At 34.4% G+C, this 17,666-nt stretch overlaps 1 protein-coding gene across 7 annotated transcripts in view; it reads right to left on the reverse strand.

Moving 5' to 3' along the window:
- The window catches only part of TLK1 (tousled like kinase 1), a 168,459-nt gene that overhangs the window by 57,464 nt on the left and 93,329 nt on the right, over positions 1-17,666 (reverse strand). For all 7 annotated transcript variants that reach the window (XR_012421213.1, XR_012421212.1, XM_074009432.1 and 4 more), the window contains 7 exons: positions 13,286-13,361; positions 10,339-10,385; positions 8,159-8,254; positions 6,801-6,890; positions 5,467-5,559; positions 1,791-1,901; positions 1,538-1,674 (listed from right to left, as the gene is read on the reverse strand). Coding sequence is in view for 5 of the 7 variants with exons in the window: in XM_045368283.3 (XP_045224218.1) it covers positions 1,538-1,674; positions 1,791-1,901; positions 5,467-5,559; positions 6,801-6,890; positions 8,159-8,254; positions 10,339-10,385; positions 13,286-13,361 (650 nt within the window). In the remaining 2 variants the exon portion in view is untranslated. The remainder of the gene's footprint in view (positions 1-1,537; positions 1,675-1,790; positions 1,902-5,466; positions 5,560-6,800; positions 6,891-8,158; positions 8,255-10,338; positions 10,386-13,285; positions 13,362-17,666) is intronic.

A 17,666-nucleotide genomic window follows, 5' to 3' on the forward strand; every position in this document is an offset into this window, starting at 1 on the left:
TGAATTGATTCATATATGAATCAACAATCATATATTGATTATATAACCGTCTCTTTTATTCATTGCAGGACAACTACAGGTCTGGGTTTAGTAGCAGAGCCTCTTGCTCATAAAACACTAAAAATTTACCTTCTCCTGCTTTCTACTTTACTGTTGATATGTTAGTTCATGCTTTAATCACCTTTCATCTGGATATCCCTCCATCTTAACTACCAATAACATTCATCCTCTTTCTAGTAATATTTTCACATTACCATCAATTATTCTACAACTATCACTGTAGATATCATTCTGATCACGTACACTATATGTAAACCTTTAACAAGTCCCATTATCTGCGGAATTGAAACCCAAACTCTCTAATATCACAAGTACTTTATCCTTTGTTTCACTGTGGTATAACTAGCACAGCTATGTTGAAGAAAAGTTGAATAAATCTGCTGAGAGAGAAGGCCATTCTGTGGCAAGTCCTAGGAGGCAGTGTTTGAACAGCAATGTTGGTGTGATAACAAGTGAAGAAAAAGGTTTGCCTCTATTTCAAATAACTGGATACTCTGGAAAAGCTGATGTTCATGCTAGCATTACTCCCGATTTTCAAGTTTAAAAACATTTTCCACCTCCCATCCCCAAAAAAGGAGTAGCATATTTAGCACTCCTTAACACATAAACAGCCAATCAATCCTTATCTACCACCATCTGAACTCAAGAAAATATGGTAACTATAATTTCTCTGTTTTAAAGTTTGATCTGAAATGCAACAGAAAACCAAACACCACATGTTCTCATGTATAAGTGGGAGCTAAACATTGGAGACACATGGACATAAAGATGAGAATGATAGAAACTGGAGGCCACAAAGATGAAGAAGGCAGAGACAGGGGCAAGGATCGAAAAACTATTGGGTACTATGCTCACTACCTAAGTGATGGGTTCAATTGTACCCCAAACTTCAGTATCAGGCAATATACCCTGTAACAACCTGCATATATATCCCCTGAATCTAAAAGTTGAAATTAAAATAAATAAATAATAAATAGAGTTTACCTCAGAAATGCTAAAGCCACATGTTCAGTTTAACTGATAAATGATTTACTATATCTGAGGCAAAAAAGAAGTTTTTTTCCTTAGGAATAGAGAGCAGGCAAGTGCTGAATATTAACACGTAAGGAATGGGGAATGGGCAAAAACTAAGTAGGAAAATCCTAGGAGATAAACACACACACACATCTTCCAGTGAAATTAAATTTTCAACAATTTCCCTCTCAAAATATCATCCGTAAAGCTAAAGGTTCAGTTAATATGTCGGAAAATCAGAGTTAGAATAACATATTATATTCCATAGACGAATGCTAATTAATCAAGAAATCACTAAGCTAAAACTATAATACTCTTGGTTTCATATCCCTTTCAAATGTACTAAATTCTATGATTTCAGAGTAGTGAGGAACTGGAGAGCACAATTACAAATCTATAATCTTTTAAAGCAATGAAAACTCAAAGGAATATTAAAAACTTTTAAATGTTAAGAATGACTAACTTCACAAGATTCTGAAATGCAAAGCCATCTGTCCATTGTTCAGTAAATGAAGCGCCATGTCTAACTGTTGTAAAGTGCCCGAGGCGTAATCGATCTTGCATACTCTTCTCTCTGCTTGACAATTTTTCTTGTGTACTCTGAAAAAAGGAGAAAAAAAAATCGTCACTCAATTTTATTCATTAATTTATAAAAGCATACAAAGCAAAAACGGCTAATGAAGGGGAAGGGAAAATTTACTCAACTTTTAGCCTACCTTTTCAATAAGAAGTTTCTTGCTCATTGATATGCACTTATTTAATCGTTCTTTGTATTTTTCAAGTAATTTTTGTTGTTCATCTATTTGCCGTCTGAGATCACAGTTAGCCTATGACATAAGTAGAAAATGCAAAAGGTCTAGACTGGGGAATATGAAAAGCTTAGAAATATTATTAATGTTCTAAATAAATTGTATACAGATAGGAATAATAATATTAAATATCTGAGTATGATACAAGAAAAAAAAAAGCCTACTTAGCCATGAGATAATACTGTTAAATGTTACTTAAGTGTACAGTGGAAAGTACATACAGGGAAGTTTGTATCCATATCCATCGCATTCAAATCCATACTCTAAGGTTAACTTTGGCTAAGTTACAAGAACCTTAGTTCAGCTTTCTTATTTCTAAATAGAAGCAACACAATCTACCTCACTTTGTTAAAAATAACTAACATATGGTATATAAAGTATCTATCACTTAAAAATAAATGTGTTTTCCTCTATCTCATAATTAACAAATTAAATGTGAGTTTTCCTCTATCTCTTATAACAAAATATTTTCTCCACTGAACTTATAAATGACATACACAAGTTGCCTACCCAACAGCTGTCCTCACCACTCTTCCTTAGCAATAGGATACTAATTCTGTTCACTCTGTAGGTGGCCATATGCTCAGAAAAGAGGCCTCTCTCTAACATCAAAAGATAAGCCTGATTAGTACAGTGGCAAGAGAATAACCCATAGGGCTTGTTACAACAGATTACTGGGAACCATTCCCAGAGCTTCTGAATCGGGTCTCAGGAAGGACCTGAAAATTTCCATTTCTAGTAAGTTCTCCAGGAATGTTGATGCTCCTGGTCTGAGGATCACAGTTTGAGAATCAAAAGTCTAGGCCAACCATGGTAGAATCCACAAGACAAGGGCACAGTATCTTGAAAGTGCTGAGAGAAAATAATTGCCAACCTAAAATTAGATACCCAACACAATTGTTTTTCAAGGAGGAGGAAACAGAATTTAAAACCAATAGACCCTCAGCAATTCAAACAAAACCTCAACAATGTGTGTATGATGCATATGCAACTTGAAACCTGATTCTAAAATTTCTCTAAGACTGCAAAGGGCCAAAAATAGCCAAAATGAAGAAGAGGATGTATGTTTAACCATGTATCATGACTTAATATAAAGCTACATAATTATAATCACCCAAGCCCCCTTCTTCCTTAATAATGGAAATTTAATGTTTTATCCTGGATTGCTATCTGCCTAGCCAAAAGACTACAGTTCCCAGCTTCCCTTGCAGCGAAGGATGGTTAACAAGATGCAAGGAGAAGTTGTTCAATGAGACATCCAAGAAGGCTGCACACAGAATTGTGCTTCTTGTTCTCTGCTCCCATCCTCCCTCCTGTTATCTGCTTAGAAAGCAGACATCATAATTGTGACCCTAATAGATATATAGAATCTTGTTGTGACCTTTGAGATATAAGCCATGAACTAACAATGACAAGGTCCCATATGATACTGAGGAGTAATAATATCTGAGCTGCCCACTTCTGTTCTTCTCTTGAAAAATAAGCTTCTATCTCATTTGAAAGACTGTTATTTATGTTCACTGTTACGGCCAAAAACAATTGATAAAAATTGTTTTATCAACAATGATAAAAAGATGCTGCAGTACTTGTGTAGAGACACAAACAGAACAAGGAAACATGATACAGAACACAGAAATAGATACACTTGTATATTGGAAACAAGATTTTATGATGATAGAGCTGGCAGTATGAGAATGAGCTTTTAATTAAATGGGGATGAACAACTGATTATCCATATAGAAAGAAACTGAAATGAAACATCATGCCATACCAAAAATCAATTTCAGTAAGACTAATAATTTATATTGAAAGATCAGCTGGGCATGGTGGCTCATGCCTGTAGTCCCAGCACTTTGGGAGGCCAAGGTGGGAGGATCACTTGAAGCCAGGAGTTCAATATCAGCCTGCAGACTCCCAGTTCCACAAAAAATAAAAAAAAAATCAGCCCGGAGTGATGGCACAAGCCTGTAGTCCTAGCTACTCAGGAGCCTGAGGGAGAAAATATTGCTTAAACCCGGGAGTTTAAGGTTACAGTGAGCTATGATCCCCCACTGTGCTCTAGCCCGGGTGACAGAGTGTCACTTAGGGGGGAAAAAATGACCAGACTAAAAAACTTTGAGAAATAACTGCTATTACACAGTAAAATGGAAAATGCATACGCCCTGTACTCTGGCTATGTCTTTCCTAAACATATACCATAGAAAAATTCCTTCATATTTGCCCTGAAGACACGTACAAAGAATGTTCTTAGAACTGTTTATATTAGAAAAAGTAGAAATAAAATGTCAACTAAAAGCAGAAAAGATACAGAAATTATGGTATACTCAAAACTCCTTACAATACTGCAGTGAAATGAACAAACTACAGTTATACTCATCAAAGTGGACGACTCTATGATATATAACGTTCAGTGAAAACAAGCTGGGCAAAAGGGTCCATACCGGAAAATTTCATTTAACGTTCAAAAACCAAATGAAATAATATATTGTTAAGAATGTAAGCACATATTTAATACAACCATAAAGAAACACCAAGGCATGACAAACACAAAATTTTAAATAGTGGTTAAATGGTAAATGGATGTGAGAAAGTAAGTATGACAGGATCAGGAAAAAGACACACTGGATGTTTTAAAGGTACTGACAAACACAGTAGGATCACAGGTGTTGGTTTTATTGAGTTTCTATACCAGTAGTTCTCAATTCTGGCTTACATTAGAATTATCCAGGAGAGCCTTTAAAACTACCAATGTCCAAGCCCCATCATGTCATCAACTTGATCAGAACCCCTCAGGGTAGAGTTCAGGCATTAGTTCTTTCACCCTTCCCAACTGGTGAGTCTAAGGAGCATCAAGGGTAAGAACTGCTGCTTTAAACCCTTACATTATAAGTATACTTCTAGATGTATTTTTAAATAAAGCTTCCATTAAAAATCCTTCAGAACTGCAGCAGTTACTTCATCCTATCGGTATCAGATGTCAGGCATATAGTAAAATCAAAAACTTTAACATGAAATGGCTATTTGTGTTACGGTTGTTGGTCACATAAATGTTATTAACTTCCTTCCAGTTCTCCAACAGTTTCTCAATTCCCAATTTACTGAAGATCTAATAAAATATTTCACTTTAAAATTGGTATTTTCAATCACGTACTTAAATTAACAGAAAAAGCTTATTGAGTTCTAGTTACAGTATTTTTTTTTTCTGAGACAGTCTCACTCTGTCGCCAGGCAGGAGTGCAGTGGTGCGATCTCAACTCACTGCAACCTCCACCCCCCAGGTTCAAGCGATTCTCTTGCCTCAGCCTCCCGAGTAGCTGGGACTACAGGCGTGCGCCACCACGCCCAGCTAATTTTTGTATTTTTAGTAGAGACGGGGTTTCACCATGTTGGCCAGGATGCTCTCGATCTCTTGACCTTGTGATCTGCCCACCTCGACCTCCCAAAGTGCTGGGATTACAGGCATGAGCCACCGCGCCCAGCCTAGCTACAGATTTTTTTTTTGCAATGCTAAGTATTTTCTGAACAGTTTGACTGTTGCCAAATAATTTATTCAATTTTTTCCCCTCTATGACTCATTACTTACCCTGAGCAAATCATCTATACGTCCTTCCTTCTTTTCCAGGTCCTGGATTTTATTACTTTCTAATGCTGCTAATTTCAGCATTGTGAGATCAGTCTAAATGAAAAAAGTTATTTTATTATCTCCATTATATATGTTGTTTCAAGCAAACACAAAACCAGACTTTACTCCAAATTCAAAAGGTAAAGAAAAATATATTTGTGTGCATATGTAAAGTGAATCTCAAAAAGTTTTAGTGCAGTTTTAATAACTTCAAGTGTATAAACGCTACAGACTTACCAAGAAACATCTAGAAAGGTCAATTACTTAGAATATTGATGTCCCACATTACAATTCAATATATCCGCTGCTTTGTGCTATACGTTCCTCTAGCTGATTTTTTTGAATTTTGCAAAACCTGTTTTAAATTGATAAGTAAAAACCTATCTATTTATGGTATACAACACAATGTTTTGATATATGTTTACATTGTGGAATGGCTAAATCAAGTTATTTAACACATATCTTTTTTTCGTGGTGTGAACACTTAAAATCTACTCTCTTAGCAATTTTCATATACACAAAATACTGTTTTTAACTGTAGCCCCCATGATGTATAATAGTTCCCTTGAACTTATTCTTTCTAACTAAAATTTTATGTCCTTTGACCAACATCTCATGCAGCAAAACCTTTCATGATCTACTCAGTGGATGAAGGAATGTACTTGTAATCCTAGCCTCAGGATCATCCAAAGAAAGAGGTTTTGATACATGCACAACAGTTTGGATATGACCTCACAAATAAAATCTAATGGAAATAAACTGGCAAGCTGAGGTTGAAGAGTAATATTTACTCTACTCTTCCAAACCCCAGTCTGAGAAAGTGCCATTCAGAAACTACCACACGTAAAAAATTAAAATGAAGAACTTAGTGCTCAAAATTCATGAAACTAAGTAAGTGTAGAAAATATACAAATAATTCAAATAATTTTTATAGTTTGTCACATATATGTATTTACATACATACAGTCAAATGAGCGGCTTTAATGTACACTTACAAAAAATACAGCAGTTTCACAATATATCAATTACATATACTTGGAAATTAAGTTCAGAAAGAATCAGTAAACAGAAGTGACATGTTATGGTTGTTTAAAAAGCTGATAGTAAATTGTGTTTCAGTTTCTCACTCCTTCCTACAAATTCCATTGTTTTTGTTTAGTAATTACTGTTATCTTTCTCGATGTGTAATTCTGCTTTATGACTACATATAAAACAAACAGACATCTCAGTTGTTAGTAAGTTAGTCAATGGTTTCTTAGAAGCCATGGGAAAAAAACATTTTAATTATCATTTACCTGAATAATTTTAAAGGATAACTGCTTTGGTTGTACAATAGGGTGGTCCCCAAATGCTAATGCAGTAGGAGAAGGGCTATTCGGTCGAACCTAAAAAAATTATTAAAAATTTTATATTAGCAAAAAAAAAAAAAAAAAAACAGGTTTCTAATTAGCAACAATTACTTAACATTTCTGCAGAAGTTTCTATCAGAATAATACCTACATTGAAACATAAGTGACTTTTAGAAACCTTTAATCACCATTTATTCAACAAGCATTCATTAAGTACCTCCTACATAAGACCCAGTGAGAAATACAATATATTCCCTGCCCTCATGGAGCTTACATTCTAGTGCTATAAAAGAAATCTTAATGCTTTCGTACTGTTTAAAAAAAAAAAAAAAAAAAGGCCAAATAAATTATTCTGGAAAATATTAAAAATTTATTAGGATAGTTCAAAAAACAAACTTAGTACTAGGGACAATAATACATGCCCTTATGTAGTTTAATATCAATTTATTAATGAATTTCATAGTTTATCTGGTCACTAGTTCAAAAATACACTCACTGAAAGCAGATTATAACATTGTATCAACGCTATCACTACAACTCTTAAAGTTACTGTTGAATCTTATGCCTTACTTTATACACAGCAATGTGATATCCTCAAAGGTACAAAATGAGTAAGACACAACCAAGTATGTCTAAAGACAAAGACAAGAAGGGGACACAAGAAATAAAAACAAGGTGCTTGAATAAATAAGTGAAACTCTGATTCTTTAAATTACTGAAAACCAATATTGTTTTCCTAGTTAGATACTGAACTTTCACACAATGAAAGTAAATTTAAAAATGAAATCCAATATGCAAAACAATGCATATAAAAGAACTATATCTAAAACGTTAGCAATAAACCAAAAAGTTTAAGATAATTTTAAGTCCGTGATTCTTTATCTATACTAAACTACATATCCTGCCTTTTTCTTAAGGATTCCCAGAAAGGAATTATGCTATAATTTTAGTGGTTAAGAAATTCAATTGTTAAGAAAATTATAAATTAGGAATCAACAACTGAATACAGACTGATACAAGAGTACTCATGTTAGTCCCACAGACTCAACAGGCATTCTTTTAACAGAAACAATGCTTCTTGGATATAATTAATTCAGAAAATCTTTAAGAGGCTCACTTCCAGAAATAAAATTCCAATAGCACCAGATAATTTAAAAGGATTTAATTCATGCCACAGAAATAATGTATTAAAAGATAAATGCTAACTTATTTAAGTTCTCAATAAAAAACAACAAATTATAAAACTTATTCAATATACATAACCTCCCAAAGACTATGCCTGAAAAACTTGAAAGATGACTTACAGATGAGGAAGGAGTGGAATGTGAATGTGAATTTTGAGGAGAACGGATTGCAGGAGGTATGCCTCTTACTGGACTTGAGCCATTTCCACCTTGGTACTGAGTGAAAGAAAAAGGAAACATTATTATTTACCAAAGCAGGCTCAGACAGTTGTTATTTCAGATATGACATTAAGAATTAATCTAAATATACCTAATTTTAAACTAAGTAGTCATTTAAATGGATCCAGAACAAAAAAAAAACCTAAGGTCAGCCAAGTCCTAAAAGACTGAGAGACTACTGATCACAAGAACATGACAAGGATTATTACTCTATATTCTTACTATAATCTCGTATTTTGGTCAACTCAAAGACAAATAAATTCCTCCAAAGCAATAAACATATTTTGTTTTCCTCCCAAATCTTAGCACAGGTTCCCTACAAATGTTTATTGAGCCATATAGTCCCTAATCCCAAGAAATTCCAAAATGTCTACACATAGACCTTAGTGAACATCATCAACTATTTTAAACAGAATATCGGTCTCAAGATATCCAAGTGTTCATGGCACTATATAAAAAGAATTATAGGCCGGGCGCGGTGGCTCAAGCCTGTAATCCCAGCACTTTGGGAGGCCGAGACGGGCGGATCACGAGGTCAGGAGTTCGAGACCATCCTGGCTAACACGGTGAAACCCCGTCTCTACTAAAAAAAAAAAAATACAAAAAACTAGCCGGGCGAGGTGGTGGGCGCCTGTAGTCCCGGCTACTCGGGAGGCTGAGGCAGGAGAATGGCGTAAAAACCCGGGAGGCGGAGCTTGCAGTGAGCTGAGATCCGGCCACTGCACTCCACCCTGGGCGACATAGCGAGACTCTGTCTCAAAAAAATAAATAAATAAATAAAATAAAATAAAATAAAAAGAATTATAATAGGTCCCTTCCCTCTAACAGCACAAAATCCTTAAAAAATCAATTCTTCTGTACAAAGTGCATGACTTAGCTGCATATGAAGGGAAGTCAACTGATCTGTTCCATAGCTACCTTTTCTCCTATTTCAAGTTTCCATACGAAGGATGGGAAAAGAAAATAACTTGCTGCTGCAAAGTTCCTCTGGGGGTGTAGATTACTGTCCACTTCATCATTTCCTGTTTAATTACTTACATGAACAGCACAGATGGGGACTTCCTAGCATGTTCATTAAACAACTTCCTACAACCTAGGGATTTTGCCTTATTTATTTTACCAATAGAGCCTAGCATAAAATTTAGCACACAGTAGGCATTCAAGAGACATTTGTTTATTTGAATTGATCGTACCTTTGGCAAAGGTTCTTAATTAATGATATCAGTAAGTGACTGACCTCAACCAAAAAGCAAGGTATCTCATGGTCAGCAACTGCTTTACTTTAGATTTTACAAACCCAAGAAAGCAAGCAGTGGTGGATTTTAAAAAATCAGCCCTTCCCTTAATCAGCCAATTCTGCTCTCTCAAGTAAATATAAATATTTTTCAATTGAGTAGACCATGTTTGTTTTAATAATTACACTTAAAAATTTTCTAATTTAAAACGGTAGCCAAAAGTGTTTCTATATAGAAGCAAGGCAACATTCCAGATTGGGTAAGAATCTAAATTTATTGTTTTCGCATTCTCTTAGATTCAAGCCTCTATCAAATACTTAATCTCCATCCACAGGACTCAAATGTTGTTGTAATGTGATGAAGTCGGTATTGATAGTAGAGAGAATTCTGAGCTAGAGAGCCAGGGAACTTTAAGTTCTATTCTTTACTCCTCAATTCAGAATTTGCCTTAAATGGGTTAACCCATTTATGCCTAGTGTTCTATTATTGCTCAAGGTCACTGTTGCCAAGGTCTGACAGAAAAATTCAAAAAATTACAATGTAGGCTACTTTACATTTCTGGGCTTCAGTTTCATCATCTGTAAACTGAAACACTAATATGTATTTTGCCTATCTTACAGGTTATTATAAACAACTATGTGAGAAAGTATTTAGAAAACAATGAATGGCATCCCAATGTAAATGTAAATATAATTTTCCTAGAAAGAAAAGATACCACATAGTAATAAAGCTCTGCTCTAATCAAGCAAGTAATCAAAAGGTGACCTGTGCTGCTAAGAAAATATTTTTAGCTCACAGCAGAATAGTACTGAATTAGGAAAAGGAGATAATCCTCAATGAACTTACTTCAAAATAGTCGCTAATTTTGTGGCCACGTCCCCCAATACTTTTTCCTAAAATATAAGAAGCGCATGTTAGTAGGGTACTGATGGGCATCAAAAAAATATTAAAGAGTCCACAGGACATCAGCTATCAATTTCACAAATATGAAAATCAAATGACATTTCAATAGAGACATGCCAATTTTTAAAAGTTCCAGTTATTGGAGAATCATACAAATAAATGATGTAAGTGATATCCTGTTTTAAAACTACATTATTAATACTGCTTAATAACTACTAATTTCAGAAAGGCAAATCAGTAAATAAAAAAGTAGCGATTGCATCACTGACAAACTAACCTTTACCTGTAAAATAAAACAGCTTTAATTATATAAACCATAACATGATTCCTGTCAAACTGACAGTAACACGCTTCAATAGGAATGTTATTTTGTAATTGTATTTTGATTTTCTAAAAACCATTCCCAAATTAAATACAATGTTTTTTAAAAACTAGATTGTAAATATTGCTTATATGACCATACTGACAAAGTGAACTAGCTCATTAGAGATCATGCTATTTTTTAAATATTTTGCTCTAAAATGGATTCTTCATCAGTCCTTTAAGTCTTAATTTAAGAACATGCTAAGAAATATGGTGTTTACAGATGCTTTCTTAGGGGAGAAGTAGCCATCCTTGACTGGAACTATATAGAATACACGATTTCTTCAAGTTACAACTAGTTATATCACAAAGTCAAAAGCTTTCCTTAATATAAACATACATATATTTATCAATTCAATGCTGACTTACTTCATGCATTCATTTATTTTATTTAACAAATATTTCTTAAGTGGTTACTATGTGCCAGCCATTACTAAGATGAAAAACAGTATTCTTAAAAGTTCAACAACTTTAAATTTCTTCTTGGAACAAGGTGGGGGGAATTTTTAAAAACTAAACAAGTATTCAGGACTACCAATGCTACCTGGAAATTTTGAACATTAGTTCTGCACAGATTTATTTAGAGGTCAGAGATGACTGTAAAGGTCTTATGCTAAAGGAACTTCCCTTCTGTCTATAATAATTTCTCCGTAGACTGTAAAGAGGTGCTATATTTTAATGAAGACAGATGGTTTTGGTTGCCTACTCCAGAGGCTATTTCCCCAATTCTTTTTCCTTAGCTGAATGAAAATTTTGTTCTGTTAACACCCTTCACCCTACGTGGCACATGTAACTTCAGAGGAAGCTGACTCCTATACAACTTCCACTTCCAGGTCCCTTTCTCTCCTTCTTATTAGAAATCCAATTTTGTTCAAGTATCATCCCTTCTCAATACAGGCTGTATGTTTAAGAACTTAACTCCATTTCCAGTTTCAAAGATGGGCCTGATTTTTTTTCTTTTTTTAAATTTCTGACACTATCCACCTAGAGATGGCCTCATTTTTTAAGGCAATACTACCTCTGTTGGTCATACTAGTTTTGGAATGGACATATGACCAATCTAGTCCATAAGATCAGTAGTTCCCCACCTTTTTGGTACCAGGGACCACTTTTGTGGAAGACAATTTATCCAAAGACCGCGGGCAGTAGGGAAGATGGTTTTGGGATGAAACTGTTCCACCTCAGATTATCAGGCATTAGATTCTCATAAAGGAGTGCATAACTTGGATCCCTTGCATGTGCAGTTCACAATAGGGCTCACACTCCTATGAGAATCTAATGCCGCTGCTGATCTGACAGGAAGCAGAGCTCAGGCGGTAATGCTCACTGGCCTGCTGCTCATCTCCTGCTGTACGACCTGGTTCCCAATAGGCCAAGGACTATAAGACCGGGAGTTTGGGGAACCCTGCAGAAGATGAGAGGAGAGGTCTGCTTTGGACTTGAAGTCAAGTTTACTCCAAAGGAAGGGGGGAAAAAACACTGAAAGCTAGACTAAAGCAAATATAAGTAAGGAAGGTGAAATGAGAAAAAACAATTTAGGCAACCATCCTAAAAACAAAAATAATCAGACAATTCTGCAGATGGCACACCACAAAGGGAAAAAACATGGTTAAACCAATCCAGAAGGCTCATCTTATTTGGGGGCTTGTTTTTGAGTTTTCAGAACAGTTGAAATCGTAGTAATTATTATATCTTTACAATAAAAAAAGCTCAAAGTCCACTAACTACAACTTGGGGGAGCTACACTAAGACCAAAAAGGAGCTCAGTGTAAACTGAGATATAAAATACAATACACCTCAGAAAAGGCACTAAAATGACTTACCCCTTCCTTCCACAAAGACAGTTGCTGCAAATATATTCCTTGCTTCCAGTGTGCCCTATATACACCAGTAATTCATGGGTTCACAGCTATAGATCTTATGGCTAAAGATTAGCTCCAACACATGTAACATTATGTATAAAGTCATCATTATACATGATTTAAGAGCCTAATTTATTATATTTAATTTTTAGTGCTCAAATTAAATGACAGTACTATTTTTCTACTCATTATAAGACATTTAGTTTAATGAAAATAATTTTCTTAGCTCATATCACAAAAGGTAGGTATGCAAGAAAGGATGGAAAGAAAAACAGATGCTTTAACTAGAGTCTCTCATAATTATTTTTATAGCCTTTTTTTTTAAATAAAAAGGAGAAGTTTAAGTAGTTCTGTTAAAGTGAGATTGAAGCTTTTAATTCAAAAACAAGTCATTTCAAACAATACATACAAAGAATGAAAAATGAAAAGTCGTAAGTTAATGCTTGCCAGATTTGGATATGATACTTGTCTTTCTAGGACCCAAATGAAAACAATAAGGGCAACTTTGAAAAGCCTCAAAGCAATAATCATACACTAACTACCTGTGCACACACCAAGATTTACAACTTCATATTATTTTACAACTAGAATATTAACTGGTTAAAAATTAAAACAATTAATTTTAAGTGTCTACTAGGCTCTGAAGGAAGATGTTGTGTGCTTACCCTGACTACTTTCATTCTGGTTTTCTGCTTTTCTCTTTCTTCCCCTGGATGATTCCGATTGTTTCTTCTCTGGTGTCTACAGAAAACAAGATAACAGATTTTTAAATGACAGTTTTAATATACAAAATTATCACAGTCAATATAAAACCACGTTTCAAGACCAAAAAAATAGCATTCAGTAGTGCGCAAGAGATGTTAATATACTGTTATTTATACACAATTTATTTAAAAGATAAAATTTCCTACTGTATAAATTTTTAAATTCCAAGTAAAGAAGATCTTGTACATATTATCTGATATTCAGTTACAGAATTTGACATGAAGCGGATGAAAAATCCTAGAGTAATTAGCCTTGACAAGATGACCTTCCAATGCTTAACTGGATGAGGGCGGAAAAAGTCACCCTAGTGTTTCCCATTAGTTCCTATTAAGTTTTTCCTTAGTTTCCTCTACTCAAACATACTTAGTGTATAAAAGTAAACTTGGATGAGAAAAAAAGGGGCAGAACACAAACCTGATACACACAATCCCTACTAAAAAGGACCATTCACTTAAATGCCTGGCAATTATCCAACAATTATAGCCAATTCACAGATTATGCCCTAGATAACGTATCAGTAAACTATGACCTGTGGGCCTAATCAGTTTGGTCACCTGTTTTGTATGATCGAACCAGTTTTTACACTTTTAAATGTTTGAAATTTTAAAAATTGAAAACAAAAAGATTATTTTGTGGTGTGAGAATTATAAGAAATTCAAGTTTCAGTATCCCTAATAAAATTTTATTGGAACACAGCCACACTCTTTCATTTAGGTATTGTCCATAGCTGCTTTTACATACAACGGCAGAGCTGAGTAGCCACAACAGAGTCGGAATGGCCCATAAAGTCACAAATATCTGGCCTTGTACAAAAAAAGTTAAGAGATCCCTGCTCTAGATGGTGGCTCTGGTTCCAAATGACACGTGTGTTCCTATAACAGATAGCAAGTATTTTCATTAGACTAATACAAGTAATTTTTCTAGAGTTTGACGAACTTTCCTGCTTAGTCAAAAATTAAAACCAAGAGCAAAAGCACAAGGCAATGGCACCAGGCCTTCAAATTCTAGAAACTTGTAAGTACCTCTGGTGCCAGAAAAATTCCTGAACTTCACAGGAGCTCCATTAATATTTGATTGAATGAATGAATCTTACTAAACAACTTAAAATAAATCTCTTAAAGCATCATGGTCCCCCAACAAGGAAGGGATTTAATACATATTTTTATGTCTCTGAGTGTGCCTACAATTAAATATATGAATAACAATACACAGCCTAATTCTTACTGAACACATGTTGTTCCTCTAAGTACCATCTTGAGTATTTAAAGTTTTCTCACCTCTATTTTGCCAACAAGATAACAGATTCAGAGAAGTTGCACCGAATGTTCATAGCCTCTGAATTCTTTAAAAACAGGTGTTACATCTTCTCCCTACTTCACCCTCTTTCCCCACGCCTAGCATACAGTTATTACTTGATAAATACATGAATGAATATTAACTAACTTACTCAAGGTAACACTACCAGTGTAGCAGAGCCAGGATTCAAATCAAATTCAGCTCTGTATAATTCTAAGACCTAAATGCTCTTTATTTTTTCTATGATATCCTACATCAAGAACTAACTAATCTACTATATAAAAATATTTCAAAATTTTAGTGTTTGTAAATAAAACTCAATATGTCCAATGAAATGCTGGTATGTTTTCACTTCACAAACCAGAAGTCTTAGAAAAATCCACCCTAACTGGCAATCTACTCAGGAGGTAGACTGATGCACCAGCAATTTTGGGTAGGCAGTTTACTACTTTCCTTTCATTGTCAAAATTACCAAACTCAAACAATAGTCAATCTTCTGTTTTCCCAGAAATAAAAGTATCACTACATTAAAAATTATTTTAAGTTAACATTTATTAAAGAACCCTAAATCGGCCAGGCGCAGTGACTCACACCTGCAATCTCAGCACTTTGGGAGGCCGAGGCGGGCAAATCACGCGAGGTCAGGAGTTCGAGACCAGCCTGGCCAACATGGTGAAACCCTGTCTCTACTAAAAATATAAAACTTAGCCGGGCATCGTGGTGCGTGCCTGTAGTCCCAGCTACTCGGGAGGCTGAAGTGCAAGAATTGCTTGAACACAGGAGGTAGGGGTTGCAGTGAGCCAAGATCACACCACTGCACTCCAGTTTGGGTGATACAGTGAGACTCCATCTCAAAAACAAAAGAACCCCAAATCTATGTTAAAATAAAAGATCCCCAAATAATAATTTATTCATATCCTTGCTAACTTAATTTATATTAAAAAATGGAGTCAAGAAAACATAATTTTTCAGAATACTTTAAGGTTAATCTAATTTTTTAAGCATGGCAGGATCCTATTTGAATTCCATCTTACATCTTGACTAGGTACTCTTGAACAGGCAAAAATGGGGGGGGGGGAAACCCCATACAAAATGTTGTAATTCTGAAACAGTTATATTGGAAACAGCATTTTCTAGCTAGTAAACAAAATAAAATGTAAAGTTCAAAATGGTTCTGTACCATTTTCTAAAGTATATCCTAAGGAACTAGTGTTCAATGACTGGTTAAGAAGGCTATATTCTAAATGGGGGTGAAAGGGGGTGAGTTCAAATGGGGTAAACAAAATCAGATTTCAAAATGCTAACATGCATTGGCTATCTCCAAAAAAGGGATGAGGTGCGAAGATACAACAAATTTTCAAAACTTATTTGAGATAACATTCGTTAAATACTTCACTGGATATGCACTTTAGGATATTTAAGGTTGTTTGTTATTTAACATATAGATTACTTAGTGTTTTGTTGTTTAACATATAGATTACTTAGTGAAGGTTTTTTCCTCTGAGGCAGAATTTCCCAGTGTGGAGGTATGGGACAGTCCATTGGGAAAAATGTCTTTTCATTAAACCAACCAAAAAGCAAACGAATGCATTATAATTATAGTAAAGAAAGCAACAAGTTTACCTCCTTTAAACCAGAGAAGAATTTATAGATGGAGAAGAAAAAGGATAACAGGACTAAAATTAATTTTAAGACTGCTGTGCCCCAGAAGTTATTAAAGGGCAAGGAGAAGGGAAGGAAATGAGTGGCTGAGTTAAGGCTCTAGCCTACCAGAGACATATTCTATGTTACCTCTACCATGAATCTGCAAACACAGCATCTCCTATTTTAATATTGAGATTCCAGATGAGATTTCCTTCGAAAAAATAGTTCAGCAGCTTTAAAAAAATACTACTGATCATGACCAATGATTTCCTTGAGGAAATCCAAAGGACATCAACCAGGCCACGTATGTATTTGCTATATACACAATGTGCACATATCAAACATTTTATATAGAACATTTTCAAGATTGCTCTTGCTAATAATGCTGTCACTTCTTTCTTTTATTCTCTATTTTTTCTTAACTATCCTACTATAAATAGACCACTAAAGAAAAGATTAATATGGAAGGCAAAATAATAGGTTTGGCTTTGAAGTGAAGATGAAAAGAATGCAGTAATTATAAAAGGCCAAAGACCTCCAATATACAGTGAAACAGTCGTTAGGAGATAATGAAGAAAGGAGAGCCTAGTACACTTTAAATCAAGTCAGTTGTGTAAATGTTAGATTTGTAATCATATCAAAACCTGAATGACTACTCTGGCATTTAGACACTCCAAGATATTAGTGTGAATTTACACAGTATTTTCTACCAGTTGAACGTTTGTTGAAAAAACACAAAGACAAATTTAAAGGACTCAAGAGGTGTAGTGATATAATTTAACTAATCCTCCAATTTTATTTGGAACTTAGGTCAGTGATTATTAATCAAGGTTTTTATATCTAATCATGTGGCCTGCTGGTTTTATCTTATAATAAAATATGAATGAGTCTTTCTTCAATGTAAATAAGACTAAACATAAGAACACAGGAATCTCAATGCTGTTACAGAATGAGGGACAGAAGTCAACATGAATTATTCCATGGAAACAGATAACCACATGTATTAAGCCTCAAACTAGAGAGATATTTAAAATTACGGAAATAAATGCATTACAGAAAATTTAACAGTATACAAAAAGATATTTTAACAACAACAAAAAAAGAGGGTGGATATTAAAGTCTGTTCTTCATTGGGCCTAACTGAATAAACAACAAAAATCAGATATCATCATTTCTAATAAAATCACTATAGTTAATAGACACAGAATATTTCAATACTTTTTGTTAAACAAGAAAATACTTTAAAACAGAAAAAAAAGTTACTCTAATATTAAACAGTATCCTTACAAAATATTCAATCTTCAATCCTAACGGAATGAATTTTTTTCTGATAGATCCATT

The sequence above is a fragment of the Macaca fascicularis genome, chromosome 12 (genome assembly GCF_037993035.2).
Source record: "Macaca fascicularis isolate 582-1 chromosome 12, T2T-MFA8v1.1".
In the NCBI taxonomy this organism is placed as follows: Eukaryota; Metazoa; Chordata; class Mammalia; order Primates; family Cercopithecidae; genus Macaca; species Macaca fascicularis.